The 21302-nt window shown below is 37.4% G+C and overlaps 2 protein-coding genes across 5 annotated transcripts in view; one reads left to right on the top strand and one right to left on the bottom strand.

Moving 5' to 3' along the window:
- The window catches only part of FGF7 (fibroblast growth factor 7), a 61838-nt gene extending 58474 nt beyond the window's left edge, over positions 1-3364 (top strand). Inside the window, exons 3-4 of the mRNA XM_061428799.1 lie at positions 892-995; positions 2242-3364. Of these exons, the coding sequence (XP_061284783.1) occupies positions 892-995; positions 2242-2436 (299 nt within the window). The 3' untranslated portion in view covers positions 2437-3364. The remainder of the gene's footprint in view (positions 1-891; positions 996-2241) is intronic.
- The window catches only part of FAM227B (family with sequence similarity 227 member B), a 212893-nt gene that overhangs the window by 129106 nt on the left and 62485 nt on the right, over positions 1-21302 (bottom strand). The gene's annotated exons all lie outside the window — the stretch shown is intronic.

Genomic DNA, 21302 nt, shown 5'->3' with positions numbered 1-21302 from the left:
TTATTATCTTGGGCTCCAAAATCACTGCAGACAGTGACCGTATCCATGAAATTAAAAGACACTTGCTCCGTGGAAGAAAAGTTAAGACAAACTTAGTGTATTAAAAAGCAGACATCACTTTCTGACAAAGTGATGTTAGCATATATATATATTTTACATATAGACATAGCTATGGTTTTTCCAGTAGTCATGTATGTAAGTGACCATGAAGAAGGCTAAGTGACAAAGAATTGATGCTTTTGAATTATGGTGCTGTAGAAGACTCTTGAGAGTTCCTTGGACTCTCAAGATCAAACCAGTCAATCCTAAAGGAAATCAACCCAGATATTCATTGGCAGGACTGATGCTGAAGCTGGAGCTCCAATACTCTGGCCACCTGACACAAAGAGTGGAAGCATTGGAAAAGAGTGTGATACTGGGAAAGAGGGGGCAGGAGGAGAAGCGGGCGACAGAGGATGAGATGGTTGGATGGCATCACTGACTCAATGAACATGAGTTTGAGCAAACTCAGAGACAGTGAAGGATACGAAAGCCTGGGATACTGCAGTCCATGACATTTCCAAGAGTCAAATGCAACTTAGCAACTGAACAATGATTATAGTAAATTGGAAATATAATTGTAGAGAAGAAAAAGCTTCAAATATGTAACTTTTTTGAAACCAAATATCTTTTTCTGCAAAATAAAAAAATTGATAGTTTGCACTTCCCACATTTAATAAGGACTAAGTGTTTGTATTTACATGTTCTGAGTGGGTCGGGGTGTCAGGCTGAGTAAATAATCACATTAATAATCTTAACTCCCAGTTGAAACAAATAAGAACAAATGGTCATTCTTGGATAATCTGTAAAACTAAGTGAATAACTGACATATCTTTCTGTGATTCCTTGCAGACATCATGGAAATCAGGACAGTGGCTGTTGGAATTGTAGCAATCAAAGGAGTGGAAAGTGAATATTATCTTGCAATGAACAAGGAAGGAAAGCTCTATGCAAAGGTATTGATAGATGATAGCTTAGACTTAATTTCTCAAACTTACTTTTGTCAAAAGTATCTTCCCTTTCTGAAAAGTAAAAGTGAAATTAATTCCTCTCACACTATGTAATTCAATGATTTCATTAAAACATTTTCTATTTAGGAATTAAGGAAAAATGTTTTCTGTGTCACCTTGGACAATTTGTTTAAGCTCTCTGGCCTTTGTTTCATCATCTGTAAAATAAGTTGGATTAACTGACCCTTAAGGATCCTTCTGGGCTTCCCCAACGGCTCAGTGGTAGAGAATCCACTTGCAATGCGGGAGATGTGGGTTTGATCCCTGGGTTGGGAAGATCCCCTGGAGGAGGAAGTGGCAATCCACTCCAGTATTTTTGCCTGGAGAATCTCATGGACAGAGGAGCCTGGTGGACCATAGTCCAAAGTGCTGCAAAGAGTCAGCAACTGAGCATGCATGCATGCAAGGATCCTTCTAGCTCTAAAATTTCATTTGCACTTTAGATCTTTAAAATATAAAATTTCCATCTGTCAGCTCTTTTTGTTAAAGTCCATGCAGTTTGCACTTTGTTGATATGAAAATTCTTGGTGAAAAAAATCCAGACTTTTGTTTATCAACAACAATCTCACAATGATAGACTTTGACTTATAAGCATTCCCATTGTTCCCTCTTTATTACAATACAAAATATGTAACAGTTTATCCCACTATGATACAGTATAATTGACTTTTATTTTGTATTCCTGGCATAGACTACATAAAAATATAAGTTTAACTGAATGAATGACAAGTTGGATGGATGAGCAAATTAACTTTTTAATTTTCCACCACTATCACAGGTAGTATAATAGTAAATGAATAAAAGTTGTAAAATATGACTTCAGCTGAGGGAAGGAGTATGTGTGTGTGCTCAGCCAGAGGATCTGCTAATTATATAAAAATCTCAAGGTTAGGAAAAGAGTGACTTGGGCATAGTAATATGAGAGCTGCTAATTAGAGGAAAATAGCTCTTAAGAATAGTAGCAACTGATTGCCAAAAAGCAACATGTTTGGAACTATGTTGCATAACTAAATGTATAGCATTTTAGCTTTGTAAAAAAATCTGATCTTTTTTCAAATATGCTATCCAACAAACTGCATTATTCTTGATCAAAAAAGTCATGTAGGTTTTAATTTTACCAAATATTATGTTTATTCTTTGTTTGAGTCCTAAAAATCATTTGGATAATGTTGTTTGTTGTTCTTCATTGCAGAAAGAATGCAATGAGGACTGCAACTTCAAAGAATTAATTCTGGAAAACCATTACAACACATATGCATCAGCTAAATGGACACACAGTGGAGGAGAAATGTTTGTTGCCTTAAATCAAAAGGGGGTTCCAGTAAGAGGGAAAAAAACGAAGAAAGAACAAAAAACAGCCCACTTTCTTCCTATGGCAATAACCTAATCATATATGGCATATAAGAAACCAGTTCCAGCAGGGAGATTTCTTTAAGTGGACTGTTTTCTTTTTCATCTTTTCTTTTCTCTTTTTTAAACTAACCAAGAAAGGCTGGAAAACTACTGAAAAACTGATCAAGCTGGACTTGCGCATTTATGTTTATTTTAAGAGACTGCATTAAAGAAAGATTTGAAAAAAATATACACAAAAATCAGATTTAGTAACTAAAAGTTGTAAAAAGTTGTAAAACTGGTTGTACAATCATGATGTTAGTAATAGTAATGTTTTTTTCTTAAGTTAATTTACCCTTAAGAGTATGTTAGATTTGATTATCTGATAATGATTATTTAAATATTCCTATCTGCTTATAAAATGGCTGCTATAATAATAATAATGCAGATGATGTTATATAAGATGTGTCAGACCTAAAGGCTGCTGGAATGATCTGTCAGATAATCAAGCCAACACTAACTATGGAAGTTGAGCAGTATTTGAATACGTTCTAGTGAAAAATTATGAACCACTCTAATCAGAAAAGAAACAAGTATTCTCAAAAATTCCATTATGGAAATGAGTCAAAGCAGTAGTTTTATAAAAGTATAGAATTAGAACATGCTCGTACCTACCAATTAACAAGAACAAAATTTGTAATGCTGCTCCAGTTGAAAGGGTATTGCTTACAGGATGTTTTAAAAAATCTTGTATATAAAATAGCAATAATGATGATAATACTGTATTTCATCTCACTCACCACAAGATAACATTTTATAATCCCTAAAAGTAAAATCCAAAAATCTTTTATGTTTTTTTGAGGTAACATAATCTTTCTTTTGTATAATTCATATTCAGGAATAAGGCTTTTAATAATGTTCTTCCCGCAAATAATCATGCTTTTCTCCTCTGGTTACAGCATTAAACTCTATTTTAAGTTGTATTTGAACTTTACTGTTTTGTTATTTAAGTTTATGTTATTTATAAAAAAAAAAACAACCTTAATAAGCTGTATCTGTTTCATATGCTTTTAATTCTAAAGCAATAACAAAACCGTCTGGCTCCACTGCAAGTCCCCCTCCCCCTTGTGACCAACATCAAGTCTAGTACACAGCAGTCAGGCCAGCAAATCCTGGATGGCAGACAAAAATGACAGCCTGCAGCATTTCTTACAATAGACGTCTCACAGGGAACAATACAAAAATGTGAACTATGTTTTGTGACATATTCTCGTCAACTAAATTGGATCTTATAAGTAAAATCACTGCAGATAAAAGGACTTACAGGATTTAAAAGTTAAGCTTTGTTTAAGTTCATGAGAAGAAAAGTAAAATACTTTTAAAATATGCATACTTAAGTTAGTAGTTTTTCTAATCTCTAGAAATCTCTGCCATTTAAAATATGCCAGCATTGAAAGTTGCTTTCCTATTGAATGGGGAAGACACAATGTCTGAAGTGGAGTCTATAGTTAGGGATTTGAGACTCTGAATAGTAATCAAGGCTTGAGGTCAGGCTACATATGATGGACTTATTGGAAAGATAAATTTCTAGTTCATAATACTTCCATTAGAAGATCTTCGTAGTACTTTATTGTTCAATTGAAGGCCAATATTTATCTAAGTTAAACTGCTGATATGCTAACAATGGTGGTTTTGATTTCAAACTATTTGTCATTAAAGTCCCTTTATTTCATACAAATATCTCATAGTACATTTATAGGTAAGAGTTACATAAAAAGGCTAGGTCAACAGAAATAACAGATTCATTTGATTTTCTTGTGGCTCACCTACATGATGAGGCTGTAGGAAGCTATGAAGGATTGCCTGTCCTCAGGTATACTCTGGGGAAATGCCATGCCTAATAGTCTTTATTATTTGACTCCAGGGCCTTGATAACTTAGGTTCCTAGATCAAGCTTCTGTGCCTGGTATCTTGGGAACATACCAAGATAAGAATTGATGTTTCTCATTATTTGTTTTCCTTACTGCCTAGCAGAGTGTCTCTACCCATACTAAATTTTTTATATTAATTCATTGAATGTTTAATATCAAAGTGAATTCATAATGAAACTAATTTTAACTAATTTTTAAAAGTTAGGGTGAAAGATGGTTATATGGAAATTTAAACAGAAATAGTGTGTATGTATATAAGCTATGAGCTATATTAGGATCAAATACTCTGACTAGAGTTATACTTATTAACAAATTATAAAGCAAGACTGAATTACTCAATATTTAGCAGTAAATATGATCCAGTAGTGTTTCTAGAAACACTTAACAATTCTTTATCCTCCCCCCTTTATTTATTAATGTGCAAGTTTTAGAAAATAAAATCTGTACTAATTACATATACTTAGAATTCAAGAGTCTTACAACTGCAAGGAATCTTAGTCCTTACTATTTCATTTGTAGACCAGGGAATTGAGATTGTATTTTAATAGATCCCAATAACACAGCAGGTTAGGTTCAGAGCTGCCACAAGAGTTGAGCTCACTCAGCATGTGCTTCTTGCTCTTATATGATTACAATTATTAGTTAATAGCCTTTAAAAAAAAGTATTCCTATAGAAATATGACCTTTGCATTTACATTCAAATGTGCCATGTTGGGAAATTCACTTGATATATAATAATTAGTCTATACTGTGATGAATTGAATAAAAAGGAGTAAAAAAATGAAATTTCCAATTCTGATTCCTATTCAACTCTTACATGCACCTCTTTATTTACAAACGGAGAGCATTGTGCAAATTAGCCAGATAAACAGAGTAATCTTTTCTAAATGTTCTTTGAAAGAGAAAACTGGTTAAATACATTGGTTTTCAAGAATTAGGAAGGAAAAAACTGAATAGTTAACAAAAGAATAAAAAATATATTTTCAATGCAGTTAGTGAACTAAAATATTTTTACATAAAAATGCTATAAAATAAATTATCAGGCTTTGAGCGAGCAAAAATTCAACTTAATGACAGAAAAGAAAGGATGCTGGATATAAATTCTTGGTTTCCATCTCTTAGTGTTTGCCCCTTCTGGTTCTTAAAGAACATAGAGATGGACTACGGAACTGGCTGTGCATGCGTCAGTCGCTTTAGTGGTGTCCAATTCTTTGCTACCCTGTGCATTTAAGCCCACTAGGTTCTTCTGTCCATGAGATTTTCCAGGCAAGAATACTGGAGTGGGTTGCCATGCCCTCCTCCAGGGGATCTTTCCAACCCAGGGATCGAACCTGTATCTCGTGCATTTCCTGCATTGCAGGCAGATTCTTTAACTACTGAGTCACCTGGGAAGCCTGGAACTGGCTGTACTAAAGGCAATTCTGTAACCACAAATACCCTAAATCAATGCCTCTCAAATTTCCTACTGAAACATCAATAATAGTAGAGGTAGAGAATGAGTCTAAGGAATAATGAAAAGGAATCCCACCAAAGACACAAAATTTCTTGAAAAATTTTCTTAAAACTCATGTGATTTTTGCATTTTATTCCATAATACACTTATGTCTGCTTTAATATAAAATTCACACTAGTGGAAAAAAGTGATATATCAGAAAGATGTATAAGTTTTATCATGTGGCTTCATTTACACTACTATCCTACTGCCATATACCTAGGCATGAATAAGACACAAGAGAGCCTATACTTCACACAGTTCAACTTTACACACAGATGACACTTGGTTAAAGAAAACCAAAACTTTACATATTATAAAAGTTTACTATGAACTACAGTGACGCTAAAAACATTTAAGGACCAGTATGAGTAGTTGATGCCATCAAGGTTTTGCATTCATTATGTCAGCAAATCTGGAAGACCCAACAGTGGCCACAGGACTGGAAAAGGTCAATCCTCATCCCAATTCCCAAGAAAAAAAGTGAAAAAATGAAGTTGCTCAGTTGTGTCCAACTCTTTGCGACCCCATGGACTATAGACTACCAGCGTCCTTCATCCATGGGATTTTACAGGCAAGAATACTGGAGTGGGTTGCCATTTCCTTCTCCAATTCCCAAGAAGGGTAGTACCAAAGAAGATGCTACCTATCACACAACTGCATCCATCTCACATGCTAGTAAGGTCATGCTTAAAATCTTGCATGTTAGGTTTCAGCATTATGTGAACCAAGAAATTCCAGATGTCCAAGCTGGGTTTAGAAAAGGAAAAGGAACTAGAGATCAAATTGCCAACATTTTCTGGATTACAGAGAAAGCAAGGGGATTACAGAGAAAGCAAGGGAATTTCAGAAAAATTTCTATCTCTGTTTTATTGACTATGCTAAAGCCTTTGATTATGTGGATCATTATAAGCTGTGGAAAGCTCTTAGAGAGACAGGAATACCAGACCATCTTACCTATCTCCTGAGAAACCTGTATGTGGGTCAAGAAGCAACAGTTAGAACCGTGTATGGAACAACTGACTGGCTCAAGATTGAGAAAGGAGTACAACAGGGCTGTCTGCTGTCACACTGTTTGTTTAACCTATAGGCTGAGCACATCATGAGAAATGCTGGGCTGGATGAGTTACAAGCTGGAATCAAGATATGCGGGAGAAACATCAACAATCTCAGATATGCAGATGATACCACACTAACGGGAGAAAGCAAAGAACTAATGAATCTCTTTTTTCTTTCTTTCTTTTTTTAAATTAAATTTATTTATTTTAATTGGAGTCTAATTACTATACAATATTGTAGTGGTTTTTGCCATACATTGACATGAATCAGCCATGGGTTTACATGTGTTCCCCATCCTGAACCCCCCTCCTGCCTCCCTCCCCATCCCATCCCTCTGAGTCGTCCCAGTGCACCAGCCCTAAGCACCCTGTCCTAATGAGCCTCTTGATGAGGGTGAAGAAATAGAATGAAAGAGTCAACTTAAGACTGCTGCTGCTGCTAGGTCACTTCAGTCGTGTCCGACTCTGTGCGACCCCATAGACGGCAGCCCACCAGGCTCCCCCATCCCTGGGATTCTCCAGGCAAGAACACTGGAGTAGGTTGCCATTTCCTTCTCCAATGCATGAAAGTGAAAACTGAAAGTGAAGTTGCTCAGTCGTGTTCAACTCTTCGCAACCCCATGAACTGCAGCCTACCAGGCTCCTCTGCCCATGGGATTTTCCAGGCAAGAGTACTAGAGTGGGTTGTCATTGCCTTCTCCAACTTAAGACTAAATATTAAAAAAAAAAAAAAAAAAAAAACTAATATCATGGCATCTGGCTCCATTACTGCATGTCAAATAAATGGGAAAAGGTGAAAGTAGTGACAGATTTCTTCTTCTTCGGCTACAAAATCACTGTAGATGGTGACTGCAGCCACGCAATCAGAAGATAATTGCTTCTTAGCAGGAAAGCTATGACAAACATAGACAGTGTGTTAAAAAGCAGAAGCATTACTCTGCCAACAAAGGTCCATATAGTCAACGCTATGGTCTTCTTAGTGGTCACATATACAGTTGTGAGAGCTGGACTGTAAAGAAGGCAGAATGCCAAAGAATTGATGCCTTTGAACTGTGGTGCTGGAGAAGACTCCTGAAAGTCCCTTGAAGAGCAAGGAGATCAAACCAGTCAATCTTAAGGAAGATAAACCCTGAATATTCACTGGAAGGGCTGATGCTGAAGCTGAAGCTCCAGTATTTCAGTTATCTGATTCGAACAGATGAATCACTGGAGAAGTCTCTGATGCTGGGAAAGATTGAGGGCAGAGGAGAAGAGGGCATCAGAGGATGAGATGGCTGGACAGCATCACCAATGCAATGAATGTGAACTTGGGCAAGCTCTGGGAGGTGGTGAGGGACAGGGATTCCTTGGCACGCTGCAGTCTAAGGGGTTGCAAAGAGTTGGATGTGACTGAGCAACTGAACAACAACAACGAGTGGTTACTGTGAATCAGAGCATACCACCACTCTCATAGAATAGATTCAGGTCACTATGACCAACCTGTGGGCACCAGATGATTATCAGCTTCGAACATTTCTACAACTGCCTTAAAACAGAGTTTTTAGAGAATACCTATTAATTGGTCTGTCTGGTTTGAGTTCTTAATGCATATCTTAATATGATATAGTTCCTAAAAACTTCATGTCTAGCCATTTCAGCACTGTTGCCAGGTTACTTTTTTTTAATTTTATTTTTTTATTGAAGTATAGTTGATACATATTATATAATTTATAGGTGTTCAATACAGTGATTCATAGTTTTTGAAGGTTATACTCCACTTATAGTTATTATATTGGCTATATTCCCTGTCTTGTACAACTTATCCTTGTAGCTTATTTTAGACAAAATAGTTTGTATCTCAATGTCCTACCCCTCTATTGCCCCTCCCCCAGCTACTTTTTATTCCACTTCTATATTTATCCAGCAAAGCTGCTGCTTTCAATGAAGGTAATACTCCTCCCATGTATTTTTCCACTCATCCTCTAACTTTGAGTGGCTTGTCTAGAAAATATACTTTTTCTTGAGAAGACTTGACGGGAAGCAACAGAGAAAGTCCTAGTCTCTTTCCAATAACTCCTATATTTACTCTCACCTGAGAAATATTTCAGTTTCCTTTTACTTCCTGTTTATTATATGGTTCCAATTTCCAAATCCTCAAATTGAATTTATGAAATGATAAAAATTTATTTAATTTTCATATCAATAGAACTTGTATTCTAATAACTGAAATATGAGATGAATAATAACATTTATCTTGAAGACAGAAGGCCTTTTTCTTGACATATCCAGTCAGCCACGTATTAATTATCTATTGTTATACAACAAATTGTCCTAAAACTTAATGGCTTAAATTGGTTTAACTTTAAAACTTAATGGTTTAAAAATGATTTTAATTATCTCATAGCTAATGTGGTCAGCAACCTGGGCAAGGTTTAGCTAGGTGTCTCTAGCTAGAATCTTTTGTAAGGCTATAATCAAGGTGTTGGCCAGAACTGCAGTTATTTGTTCCTTCAATGCTCAACTCAGAGAGGAATTTACCTTAGGTACTCACTGGTTGTGGGTTTGAAATACCACTTCTTCACCACATAAACCTTGCCAAAGCTCCATTTGCCACATGGCAGTTCGTTTCCCACAGAGCAAGGAATTAGAAAGAATGAGAGAGAAAGAGTGCCCCAAACGGAAGCCACAGTATTTCATAGCCTAATCTTCAGTACTGTTCCATCACTTCGGCCTGTATGCAAGGGAAAAAATTAACAAAGGCAGACAAACCAGAAAACAAAAATTATTGGAGGCCATCTTAAAGGTTGCCTAACACAAGTCATAAACAATGATTTTAAGGTCACTGCCATAAAGACAGGCTTCTCTAGGGCCTCAGTTCAGTTCAGTTCAGTTGCTCAGTTGTGTCTGACTCTTTGCGACCCCATGAATTGCAGCACGCCAGGCCTCCCTGTCCATCACCAACTCCCGGAGTTCACTCAAACTCACGTCCATTGAGTCAGTGATGCCATCCAGCCATCTCATCCTCTGTCGTCCCCTTTTCCTTCGGCCCCCAATCCCTCCCACCATCAGAGTCTTTTCCAGTGAGTCAACTCTTTGCATGAGGTGGCCAAAGTACTGGAGTTTCAGCTTTAGCATCATTCCTTCCAAAGAAATCCCAGGGCTGATCTCCTTTAGAATGGACTGGTTGGATCTTCTTGCAGTCCAAGGGACTCTCAAGAGTCTTCTCCAATACCACAGTTCAAAAGCATCAATTCTTCGGCCTAATATGAGTCATTTGTGGCTTTCAGTGGTGAGCCATTCAGCAGTGAAAGATGAAGTAAGTTTACCCTCTGTGGCACACACTTGATCCTTTCCTGAAGGATACTTTATAGTACAATGCCACTTAGGATAAATGAAAAAAGGCTTGAACCACAGTCTGAACTGTCTATTAGCTTGAGTTATGCCTCCTTGGAGAAGGAAATGGCAACCCACTCCAGTACTCTTGCCTGGAGAATCCCATGGAGGGAGGAGCCTGGTAGGTTATAGTCCATGGGGTTGCAAAGAGTCGGACACGACTGAGCGACTACAGTAATGGTAATGCCTCCTTAGATCTCTGAACGTAGCTGGAAAATTAACAGTATTACTTTGCCTCTACATGAAGGAAATGACACTGCCTTCAGATCCAAAATGAAGATAACCTTCCTCTTCACCTTCCTACCTCAAGAGAATAAGATCATATGTGCCAATTGAAATTCCTCAAACCACAGAGTTTTGTCCTAGATGGTGGAGGTAGTCAGTCATAAGTTACCCAACACCACCTAAGGATAAAGAGCTAAAAACACTTGACAAAAAAATAGATTTTAATGCAAGATACACATTGGAATCATCTGGGATTTTTTTTTTTTTTTTAATAATGAGGCCTAGGTCCCACTTCAGATCAACTGCATCAGTATATCTGGGATGCAGCTCAGGCAATCATTATTTTTAAAGCTCTCCAGGAGATTTTAATCAGCCTATGTATTTGAGAACCAATTAACTAAGTGAGGGCAACATGTGGGGAGGGGACATTTTAGGAATTACATCTGATTCTTCATCCTTGTTTCTTCCTTAAACACCCCCCAAAGCCTTATGTTGCTTCCCACCTAATTCCATATTTTCTAATATTATTCTAAAGTGTACAGTGCTTCTAGACACTAGGTTTTCCTAGGTATTTCCATATTTTGCTGTCACACTGGGGCTAAAATAAATACAAACACTGAAAAGAGAGCTACAGGTCTTTTTGCATTGGAACAATTATGGAATATAAAGTGCAAAAACGGACACTCCCCCCATTCTCAACCCCCACCACACACATACCACATGCCATTCTCAAACAGGGCAGACAGAGTTTAGATTCTGTTAAATTATATCTCAGATACTGTAATTTTTCTATTCAAAACTATACTTATTTTCCGTATATGAATGGAAGCCAAAGTTTTTAGAGTGGCCTATTGGAAAAGATTCTGATGCTGGGAGGGATTGGGGGCAGGAAGAGAAGGGGATGACAGAGGATGAGTTGGCTGGATGGCATCACCGACTGGATGGATATGAGTTTGGGTGAACTCTGGGAGTTGGTGATGGACAGGGAGGCCTGGCGTGCTGCAATTCATGGGGTCACAGAGTCGGTCACGACTGAGCAACTGAATTGAACTGATGGAGTGGCAATGGAAAAAGTTAAGTGATTAAAAACTTAGATGGTAATTTAGGTATCAGCAAGAAAAGTGAAAAAAAAAGTAATAAAAGTCAACAATTATGCACTCAGATTGTTTCACAGATATTACTAAATTCTCATGTCATTTTAAAGAAACTCAAACTGAACACTGTAGACAATATTTTAATGGGAATCATATGCCCACTGGTATGGAAAAGGCAATAGCCCCACATAAAAAAAATTGACGAATGTACAAAAGTTTGAAGTAAAGGAAATATTTAAGGCATGTATATATCCACTTAATGTCTCAACTTTAACAAAAGTTTTCTCTTAATCAACTTAATGAAGTTAAGGGATCCAACTAGACTAGATGAGACTTTATTTAACTGATCTCCTATTGTTCATTATTTTGGTTGTTTCAAATTTTTCACCAAATGAGATTTGTTTTGTACATACTTCTTTATATTTCTAATTACCATATGAAGATAATTATAACAGAATTATTAGACAAGAAATCCTTCAAAAATGCAGAATGCAATTTGATTTTCAGAAAACTTTTCCCCGATATATATTTCAAACTTTAGTACATGGAAGTAGATAAACATTTTCCTTAATATTTATGCTCAAAATGTAGTCAGCTTTCATTCTTATCTCTTCTTCCCTTTATCTGTTATCATGAAAATTTAGCTAGACTCTTGCTAGCTCAGATGTATGTCTTTCTAGATCCTTCTACATCCTCACACCTCATGTCTAGAGTTTAGCTACTCTAGAATGTTCCCTAATCATTTTTATGTCAAGTTCCTTCCCATCTCAGATACTACCTATTCCCATAATCTCCCTAAAATACACTTTGATGATGTCTGTTGTCAGTTAAAGAATCCACATCAGCTGCTCACTGCATATTGGGTTTTCCAGTACTCTTGCCTGGAAAATCCCATGGATGGAGGAGCCTGGTAGGCTGCAGTCCACTGGGTCGCTAAGAGTCCGACACCACTGTGCGACTTCACTTTCCCTTTTCACTTTCATGCATTGGAGAAGGAAATGACAACCCACTCCAGTGTTCTTGCCTGGAGAATCCCAGGGACGGAGGAGCCTGGTGGGCTGCTGTCTATGGGGTCGCACAGAGTCGGACACAACTGAAGTGACTTTGCAGCAGCAGCATATTGTGTTTATTTTAAATTCTTTAAAATAACATCCAAAGCTGTCAAACAATTGGTTCCCTTATCTGTCCAATCTTCTCACTGTTCACCACAAACCTTAGAGTTTAGTCCACCGTGTTTATTCCACTGTCTTTCTTTCCTCACTAGTCCATAATTTTTTTTAAAAAGATTCTATTTATTTTTTTCACTTACATATCCCAAGCACCTTTAATAGTATCTGACACAGAGTAAACAGTCAGCAAATATTCACTGAATGAATGGATAAACCAATTCTAATTCAGTGACAGAATAATAAGCACACCTCATTACAAAGCATTGTTCCAATTATTTAAGCAGTATGTAAATGTAGTTGTTGCAAATGAATAAAAATGTACCTTTGTGGGGTGGGTTCAAGATGACAGAAAACTAGGATGCTTGACTCACCTCCCCTCACGGAAATATAAAAACAACTACATATAGAATGATTCTCACTGGGAACGAGCAGGATGGCTCTTCCACAACCAAAGCTGTGAAGAAACATTCACACAGAATCTTGTAGGAAGGGAGGAGAAGTGATCTGGTCAGGACTTGCATTCCTAGTAGAGAGTACAGAAGAGAAGGGGCTGTAAGACAGGCTCAGGGATTCTTCCAAGTGAGGGGTTTTGAGACAGGAGGGAAGGGGCAGGGCACAACCTTTAAAAGAATGACATAGCCTTTGAAGATACTACATAAACTGTTTAGAACACATTAGGCCCAAGATGGCAGACAATTTGACTTCCAGTAGACCTTGAGTCTTATTATATGCTCACTGCAATCCATTAGCATGCTAAATGACACACCCACAGATGCCATGACAATTCCCAGGCTGATCATAAAAGGGCAAAAAGTGAGCAGTGGCCCAATTCCTAGAAATCCCTGCCCCTTCCCCCAAATAGTAGGAATAATCCTTCTACTCATTAGCCTAGGAAATTATCCAGCTCATGTAAACTACCCACCCCATATTTTGGGGACTCTAACCTGAGAAGACCTACACTCTATCTGTGGAGTGTGTTTTTCCCAGGACTGCTCTCACCTTCTGAGATAAACTGCATTCTGTCTATGAAATGTCTATCTCTGCTTTCACTTTATTATGGCTCGCTCTTGAATTCTTTCCTGCATGGAGCCAAAGACCTCCACTGGACAGCCAATCCCAGGGCCTCACCCAGGACCTGACCACCTTCTCACGCCCAATTTTCCTGCCACCTCTTTACAAAGGATATCAATAAATCTACATCTTGCCTATCACTTAGCCTCTTACTGAATACCATATGTGCTGAGATATAAAGAACCTGAGGTTCATTAAATCCTGAGATGGGTTGCATGGTTTCAGTTAAAATATTTTGGGTTTGAGTCCCAACTGAGGTCCAATTGGGTTTGAGTCCTATCCTAAGTCAGAGACCGTGGGTTCAAGTCCTATCTGAAGTGTGACTGCATTTGAGTACCACCTGAGGGAGTGTTGGCAACCACTGCCAGCATGCCAGCAGGAACCTGCTGCACACACTTGGGAGGGAATGAGGGTGGCTCCAGGGAAAAGAATGCCACTGCCAGAGAGTACATCCCTGCTCACACAGAAGGCAGTGAGACTAGATTCAGGGAAGAAATAACTAGCACACTTCAGCATGTTCCTGCCCACACAGGGTGAGCCAGCTCAGTAGTGTGCACCAACCCTTCTGGCCTGACTCAACCTCTAACCAAAGCAAGGACACTGAGGAAAAGTGAAACCAGCACAGAAGTGCAACCCCAAGGCCTCAGGTCCCAGCCACCTGGAGGAGAAATCCTGGAGAAACCCCTCTCTCAGGGCTCCTGCTCCAACCTCTTGGACCTTATCCCCTGAGAGAATGGTGATGGCCACTGAGCAAAGGAGAAGTGTCAGGTTGCACTTGGCTTTCGCTCCAGCCCCTTCAACTCTAGCCCTACCTTCCATCAAGGTGGTGGTTGCCAACACACCCCAGGGAAAAATCTGGCCCCTGATCACTTCAGGTACAGCCACCCATGAAAGCCACTGGCCATAAGAAGACTGAATAGGGACCATCCCACACATGTACTCACCATTAAGATCAAGATAGGTAACTGTTTAACCTAATTTCACAGAGACAGAAATTTAAACAAAATGAGAATACAGAAGAATATTTTTTCAAACAAAAAAATAAGAACCACACACCCCTGAAAAATGCTAATGAAACAGAGATAAACAATTTACTTGATAAAGAATTCAAAGCAATAATAGTAAGAAAATTACTTGAAGTTGAGAAAAGAATAGATGAACACCATGACAATTTTAAGAAATAACTAGGAAATACAAAAAAGAACCAGTCAGAGCTGAAGAATACAATAACTGAAATGAAAAATACATTACAGGGAATTAACAGCAGATTAGGTGGCTTCCTTGTGTCTCAGTGGTAAAGAATCAACCTGCCAATGCAAGAGATGTGGGTTTGACCCTGGGGTCAGGAGATCCCCTGGAGAAGGAAATGGCAGTGACTCCAGTACTCTTGCCTGGGAAATCCCAAGGACAGAGGAGCCTGGCAGGCTATAGTCCATGGGGTCGAAAAGAGGCAGAAATGACTTAGTGACTAAAAACCAGCTAACAGGTGATATAGAAGAATGCATGAGCTATCTGGAAGATAGAATAATGGAAATCACACAATCAGAATAGCAAGAAGAAGAACAAATTTCAAAAATGAGAATAGCTTAAGAGCTCCGGACAACATCAAATGTACTAGCATTCACATTATAGGGGTCCCAGAAAGAGAAGAGAGAGAGGGGTAGAAAACGTATTTGATAAAATTTGTTGTTGTTCACTCGCTCAGTCATGTCTGACTTTTTGTGAACCCATGGACTGCAGCACGCCAGGCTTCCCTGTCCTTCACCAACTCCCAGAACTTGCTCAAACTTATGTCCACTGAGTCACTGATGCCATCCAACCATCTCATCTTCTGTTGTCCCCTTCTTCTCCTGCCTTCAATCTTTCCCAGCATCAGGGTCTTTTCCAATGAGTTGGCTCTTAGCATCAAGTGGCCAAAGTACTGGGGCTTCAACCTTGGTCCTTCCAATGAATATTCAAGATTGGTTTCCTTTAGGATGGACTGGTTTGATCGCCTTGCAGTCCAAGCGACTCTCAAAAGTCAAATACGTTCATCAGTACCATCTCTTCCTTCTTTGTGGACTTCTTTTCCACCATTTGTACTTTGAATATCCCCTAGGTGCTACCTTCTTCTCTCGTCCCTCTTTCCCAAACCATCCATGCCATGACTTTAGCCCTGTTCCAGTGCTTCTCCACAGACTCTTGAACGTAGCTACTTACTGGACATCCCCACTCTGATGTCCTTCTGCTATTTCAACCCCAAGGGCCAAACCTGAGTTTCTGTTCAAAATGGAAATAAAAGCAAACACAAATGAATAGACCTAACTAAACTAAAAGATTTTACACAGCAAATGACATCAATAACAAAACAAAAAGACAACATACTCAATGGGAAAAGATTTGCCTGCTAAAAGTTAATATCCAAAATATATCAGGAGCTCATATAACTCACTGTCAAAAAACCACCTGATTAATAATGGGCAGAAGATCTGAATAGAAATTTTTCTAAAGAAGACATATAGATAGCCAACAGGCACGTGAAAAGATGTTCAACATCATTAAACCTCAGAGAAATGCAAATAAAACCACAATGAGATATCACATTCAATTTGTCAAAATGTCTATCATCAGAGAGACAACAAATAATAAATTTTGCCAAGCATGTGGAGTAAAGGAACTCTTGTACGCTGTTGGTGGGGGTGTAAATTAGTATAGCCACTATGGAAAATAATATGGAGGTTCCTCAAAAATTAAATCTAGAGCTACCATATGATCCAGAAATTCCACTCCTGGATATAGATCCCAAGAAACAAAAACACTAATTTGAAAAGATTAATGCTCCCTAATGTTCACAGCAGCATTATTTACAATGGCCATAATATTGAAGTAACCTAAGTATCTATCAACAAACGAATGGATAAAGAATCTAAAAAGTAGAATATATGAATGAATATAACAAAACTGATTCACAGAGAGTAAACTAGTGGTTACCGGTGGGGCAATGGGTGGAGATAGAGGCAACATAGGTGAATGGGATAAGACGCAAAAACTATTAGGTATAAAATAAGCAAGATACAGGATGCAATGCATAGCCAATATTTTATAATAAACTTAGATGGAGTGTAACATATAAAAACATTGAATCATTCTATTGTACACCTGAAACTAATATAACAATGTGAATCAACTATACTTCAATAAAAACAGCAAGACATCACCTTGCTGTTCAACCTAGTGACAGTCTCTCAGAAGTATTCAAATTCAAGTTATTCACTTCTCCTTAGCTTGATATTTCCATATCACTCACTGGAAGATGTTAATGCATGTAATAATACAATAAGAACCTGATGCTTTTTTATGTTATCTAGTACCTCTGACCACTGCTATCAATCTACAGACCAATGTACCTGGGGGAGGCATTTGCAAGTCACCCAATGGCAGACCATGGACAATTATCTTGGAAGCTAAATTAGTAATCAGAAAGTTGCATCCCAACTTAACAAAGTAAAGTTAAAGGATTTTAAAAGATATATTATTCAAGTTGTTATGAAATCTAATTCACAACAATCAAATTTGGATAGTTCTGTAAAAAACATTACTAGTTTCTGGCTCTTTGGGCTATATCTATTCTATGCTACATGTCATTTACCCCACTTATGTTCACATAGTCTTTATCCACATAGTATAAAAGTAACCAAAAATAGTACAACAATACAACTTATTAAAATTAATACCACTTTGGGAGTTTATATCTCTGGCCTTCTTATTAATGTCTTGGGGATTTTGTACACTTTAGCCATGCAAACTTCTTGGTTTTCTTTCAGTGATGTATATTGAAGAGAACAATGTTGAGATTTTACTGGCTTAATTCTCAGAGGGTTATCTTATTTTTATGTTTTAAAGTTTTTTTATTTTTAATTGTTCCTAAGCATTGCTCACAGTGAAGAGGTAGCAAAATGACCAAGATGCAAGTTAAAGTTCAAGTATCTAATCAATCTGGCGATTACTTTAACCATTTTTGGAACATGTCATTTGCTAAATATCAACTAGTGCTTGTATATGAATAACTTAAAAAATTTTGTTTTACCTCCCCATAGCACCAAGTACAGAAATGTGCACATAGTTACTTAAAAGTTACATGTTAACTGAATATAAGAATATTTTTATTGCTTGTGGTTTAAACCATAGTCTATTTAAAAATCATAAAACATGATAATATTTTAACCTTAAATACTAGATAAAGAGGAAAATTTTAGCTTAAAGATTAGGGGGAAGGTGTAAAATTTGTTTTTCAAGAATGATCTTCATCTGAGTTTAAAAGGTTATATGGTGTTGTACCACAATAAGAATAATGAACATTAAAACTTTGATCTTGTAAATAATCTAACAATATACTGGTAAAGGGGAGCTGGCTTGTAAATGCTGAGTCCTTCCAGATACTGAAATTCTACAACTGCTTACATTCCAGTCCTAAAAAGGGAGATATGCCATTTTGTTTAGAAGGCAAATTTTAACTATCTTCTGTCTGTTTATCTCATTAAAAAGGAAAACAGAAAGTGCTTTTAGTTTAAAATTCTGGAGAAAAGTTAATGCCAAAGGACAATAAGCATCTCAAATGTCAAGAAGAATAAATTATGTTTTGGATTAGAACAAGCAATTTCGGGACAGCAGCATACATGGAGCACAGATTATTGTATTCCTTGAAAGTCATACATATGCACAAAATGTATATACTCATGTGTTACCCTGGATCTGCTCTTGACCTGCCTTAGCATTCCTCCAGCACAAAGAAGCACACACACACACACACACACACAGAACTATTGAAGGAAAATGAGGGTAAAGACTTCCAAAATAATAAATCTATGCCACCAGTTTCTACTGCTAATTCCACCTCAACACTTGACAAAACACTTTTGGAGTTCATTCAGTATTCATAGATAGGAGGCATAGAGTAATGAAATTTTAGAAAAGGGAACTACAGAAATAATCTATTCCAATCACCTCAATTTTTCAGGTTGAAAAAATAAGGCTGAGAGGGGTTAAAAGACATGCTCAAGGACATTCAAGTCTTTTTCTCTAAGTCTTTAAAAGTGCTCTAAGTCCTCAAAATTTTGGGCTCAGGGCCACTTTATACTCTTAAGAATAACTAAAGACAATTAAGAATTTTTATTTATATGGGTTTTTATATCTATTAGTATTTCCTATATTAGAAATTAAAACATAAATCTTAAACATGTATTTATTATGTCATTAAAACTAATAAACTGATTTCATATTAACATAAATTGCATTGTTTTTGAAAAAGATAACTCAAAATTTATCAAGAAAAATTTTGAGAAGAGTTACTCTGTTTCCTATTTAAAAGATCTCTAGTAGAAGACTAGAGGTCTTAGTAGTCTTAGTAGAAGACAGCTGGATTCCAATATCTACTTTTGCATTTTTCAGACAGATTTTTGAAGTATATATTTATATATTGAAGCATATTAATAAAACCCAGTATCACACAAATAGTCAAAAAAGAAAAGTATTTTAACAGCTGTGAATTTTCTTTGATTGAATACTATACTCAAACTTGACAGTTCTAGTTTCTTAATGGTGGGTTGCAATGTAGATTCGGAAAATATAACTGTGCTTTGTGTACTGTTATACTAAAATCCACTGATCTGTCATACTTTTTAAAATACATATATGATTTTTAAAAATACAATGCATTAGTCGTTTGAAAAATATTGGTTCAGTGAGTTATGCAGATATTCTAAATATTGACACATTTCTTTATAGTAAAAAAAAATCACATTTTTAATATCACCATTGACTTACCAGAGAAGTCAAGGACTGGGAAACTGTCAAGATCATGGTAGCGGATGCAAGTTCTTCAGAATTTTTGTTTGAAAGTTCAAATTTTATTATTGGCCATGACAAGATCAGCACAGTTCAGTCGCTCAGTTGTGTCTGACTCTTTGTGACCCCATGGCCTGCAGCACACCAGGCCTCCCTGTCCATCACCAACTCCAGGAGTTCACTCAAACTCATGTCCATTGAGTCAGTGATGCCATCCAACCATCTCATCCTGTCATCCCCTTTTCTTCCCACCTTCAATCTTACCCAGCATCAGGGTCTTTTCAAATGAGTCAGCTCTTCACATGAGGTGGCCAAAGTATTGGAGTTTGAGCTTCAGCATCAGTCCTTCCAATGAATATTCAGGACTGATTTCCTTTAGGATGGACTGGTTGGATCTCCTTGCAGTCCAAGGGACTCTCAAGAGTCTTCTCCAACACCACAGTTCAAGAGCATCCATTCTTCGGCACTCAGCTTTCTTTATAGTTCATCTGTCACATCCATACATGATTACTGGAAAAACCATGCCTTGGCTAGACGGACCTTTGTTGGCCAAGTAATGTCTCCGCTTTAATAATACGCTATCTAGGTTGGTCACAACTTTCCTTCCAAGGAGTAAGCGTCTTTTAATTTCATGGCTGCAGTCACTATCTGCAGTGATCTTGGAGTCCAGAAAAACAAAGTCTGTCACTGTTTCCACTGTTTCCCCATCTATTTGCCATGAAGTGATGGGACCGGATGCCACGATCTTAGTTTTTTGAATGTTGAGTTTTAAGCCAACTTTTTCACTCTCCTTTTTCACTTTCATCAAGAGGCTCATTAGTTCCTCTTCACTTTCTGCCGTAAGGGTGGTGTCATCTGCATATCTGAGGTTATTGATATTTCTCCCAGCAATCTTGATGCCAGCTTGCGCTTCATCCAGCCCAGTGATTCTCATGATGTACTCTGCATATAAGTTAAATAAGCAGGGTGACAATATACAGCCTTGACATACTCCTTTCCCGATTTGGAACCAGTCTGTTGTTCCATGTCCAGTTCTAACTGTTGCTTCCTGACCTGCATACAGATTTCTCAAGAGGCAGGTCAGGTGGTCTGGTATTGTTTGAAAGTTCAAATTTTATTATTGGCCATGACAAAAGCACCCATACATAAAGATTACTGCACTATTCTTTAATTGTTGTAGCAGAGACACTTCCATGTCCTGCAAAATGTGTGCTCCCTATTCCACAGTATATAGCTATTACTAGGTATCACTTTCTCAACCAGAATTTTTGACAGCCCTTCTTATACCTAGTGTAGCCATGGTTTGCTCTTACTAATGTTATGTGATTGAGGTCATATAGGTAACTTCTAAACCAAGACTTCTATGAGTGCATCTCTATTCCTCTTTTATTCTATTAATTCTATTGACTGTGAAATTTTATAGGGTGGTGACTGTGGATCACTGAATCCGTATGTGCAGGAGAGGGACTCATTAACCACTAACTAATGCAATATCTTGTAAGACAGCTTTAAATATAGGTTAAGGTTTTAAAGAAATATGAGGCTCAAAGTTCAAATAAAAACAAAGATTTGAACAAGCTTCCACCCCAGAGTTCCTAGTAGTTATAGTTTAAGCAGGTCTACAGGAAAAATTACTTATAAAAAAATAAGAGCACTTCTTTATGCAATTCTTCTCTTTTTAAAGTG

The sequence above is a fragment of the Bos javanicus genome, chromosome 10, assembly GCF_032452875.1.
Source record: "Bos javanicus breed banteng chromosome 10, ARS-OSU_banteng_1.0, whole genome shotgun sequence".
Taxonomy (NCBI): Eukaryota; Metazoa; Chordata; class Mammalia; order Artiodactyla; family Bovidae; genus Bos; species Bos javanicus.
The sequence above is the reverse complement of the archived record's forward strand: the minus strand, read 5'-3'. Positions and strand labels throughout refer to the sequence as shown.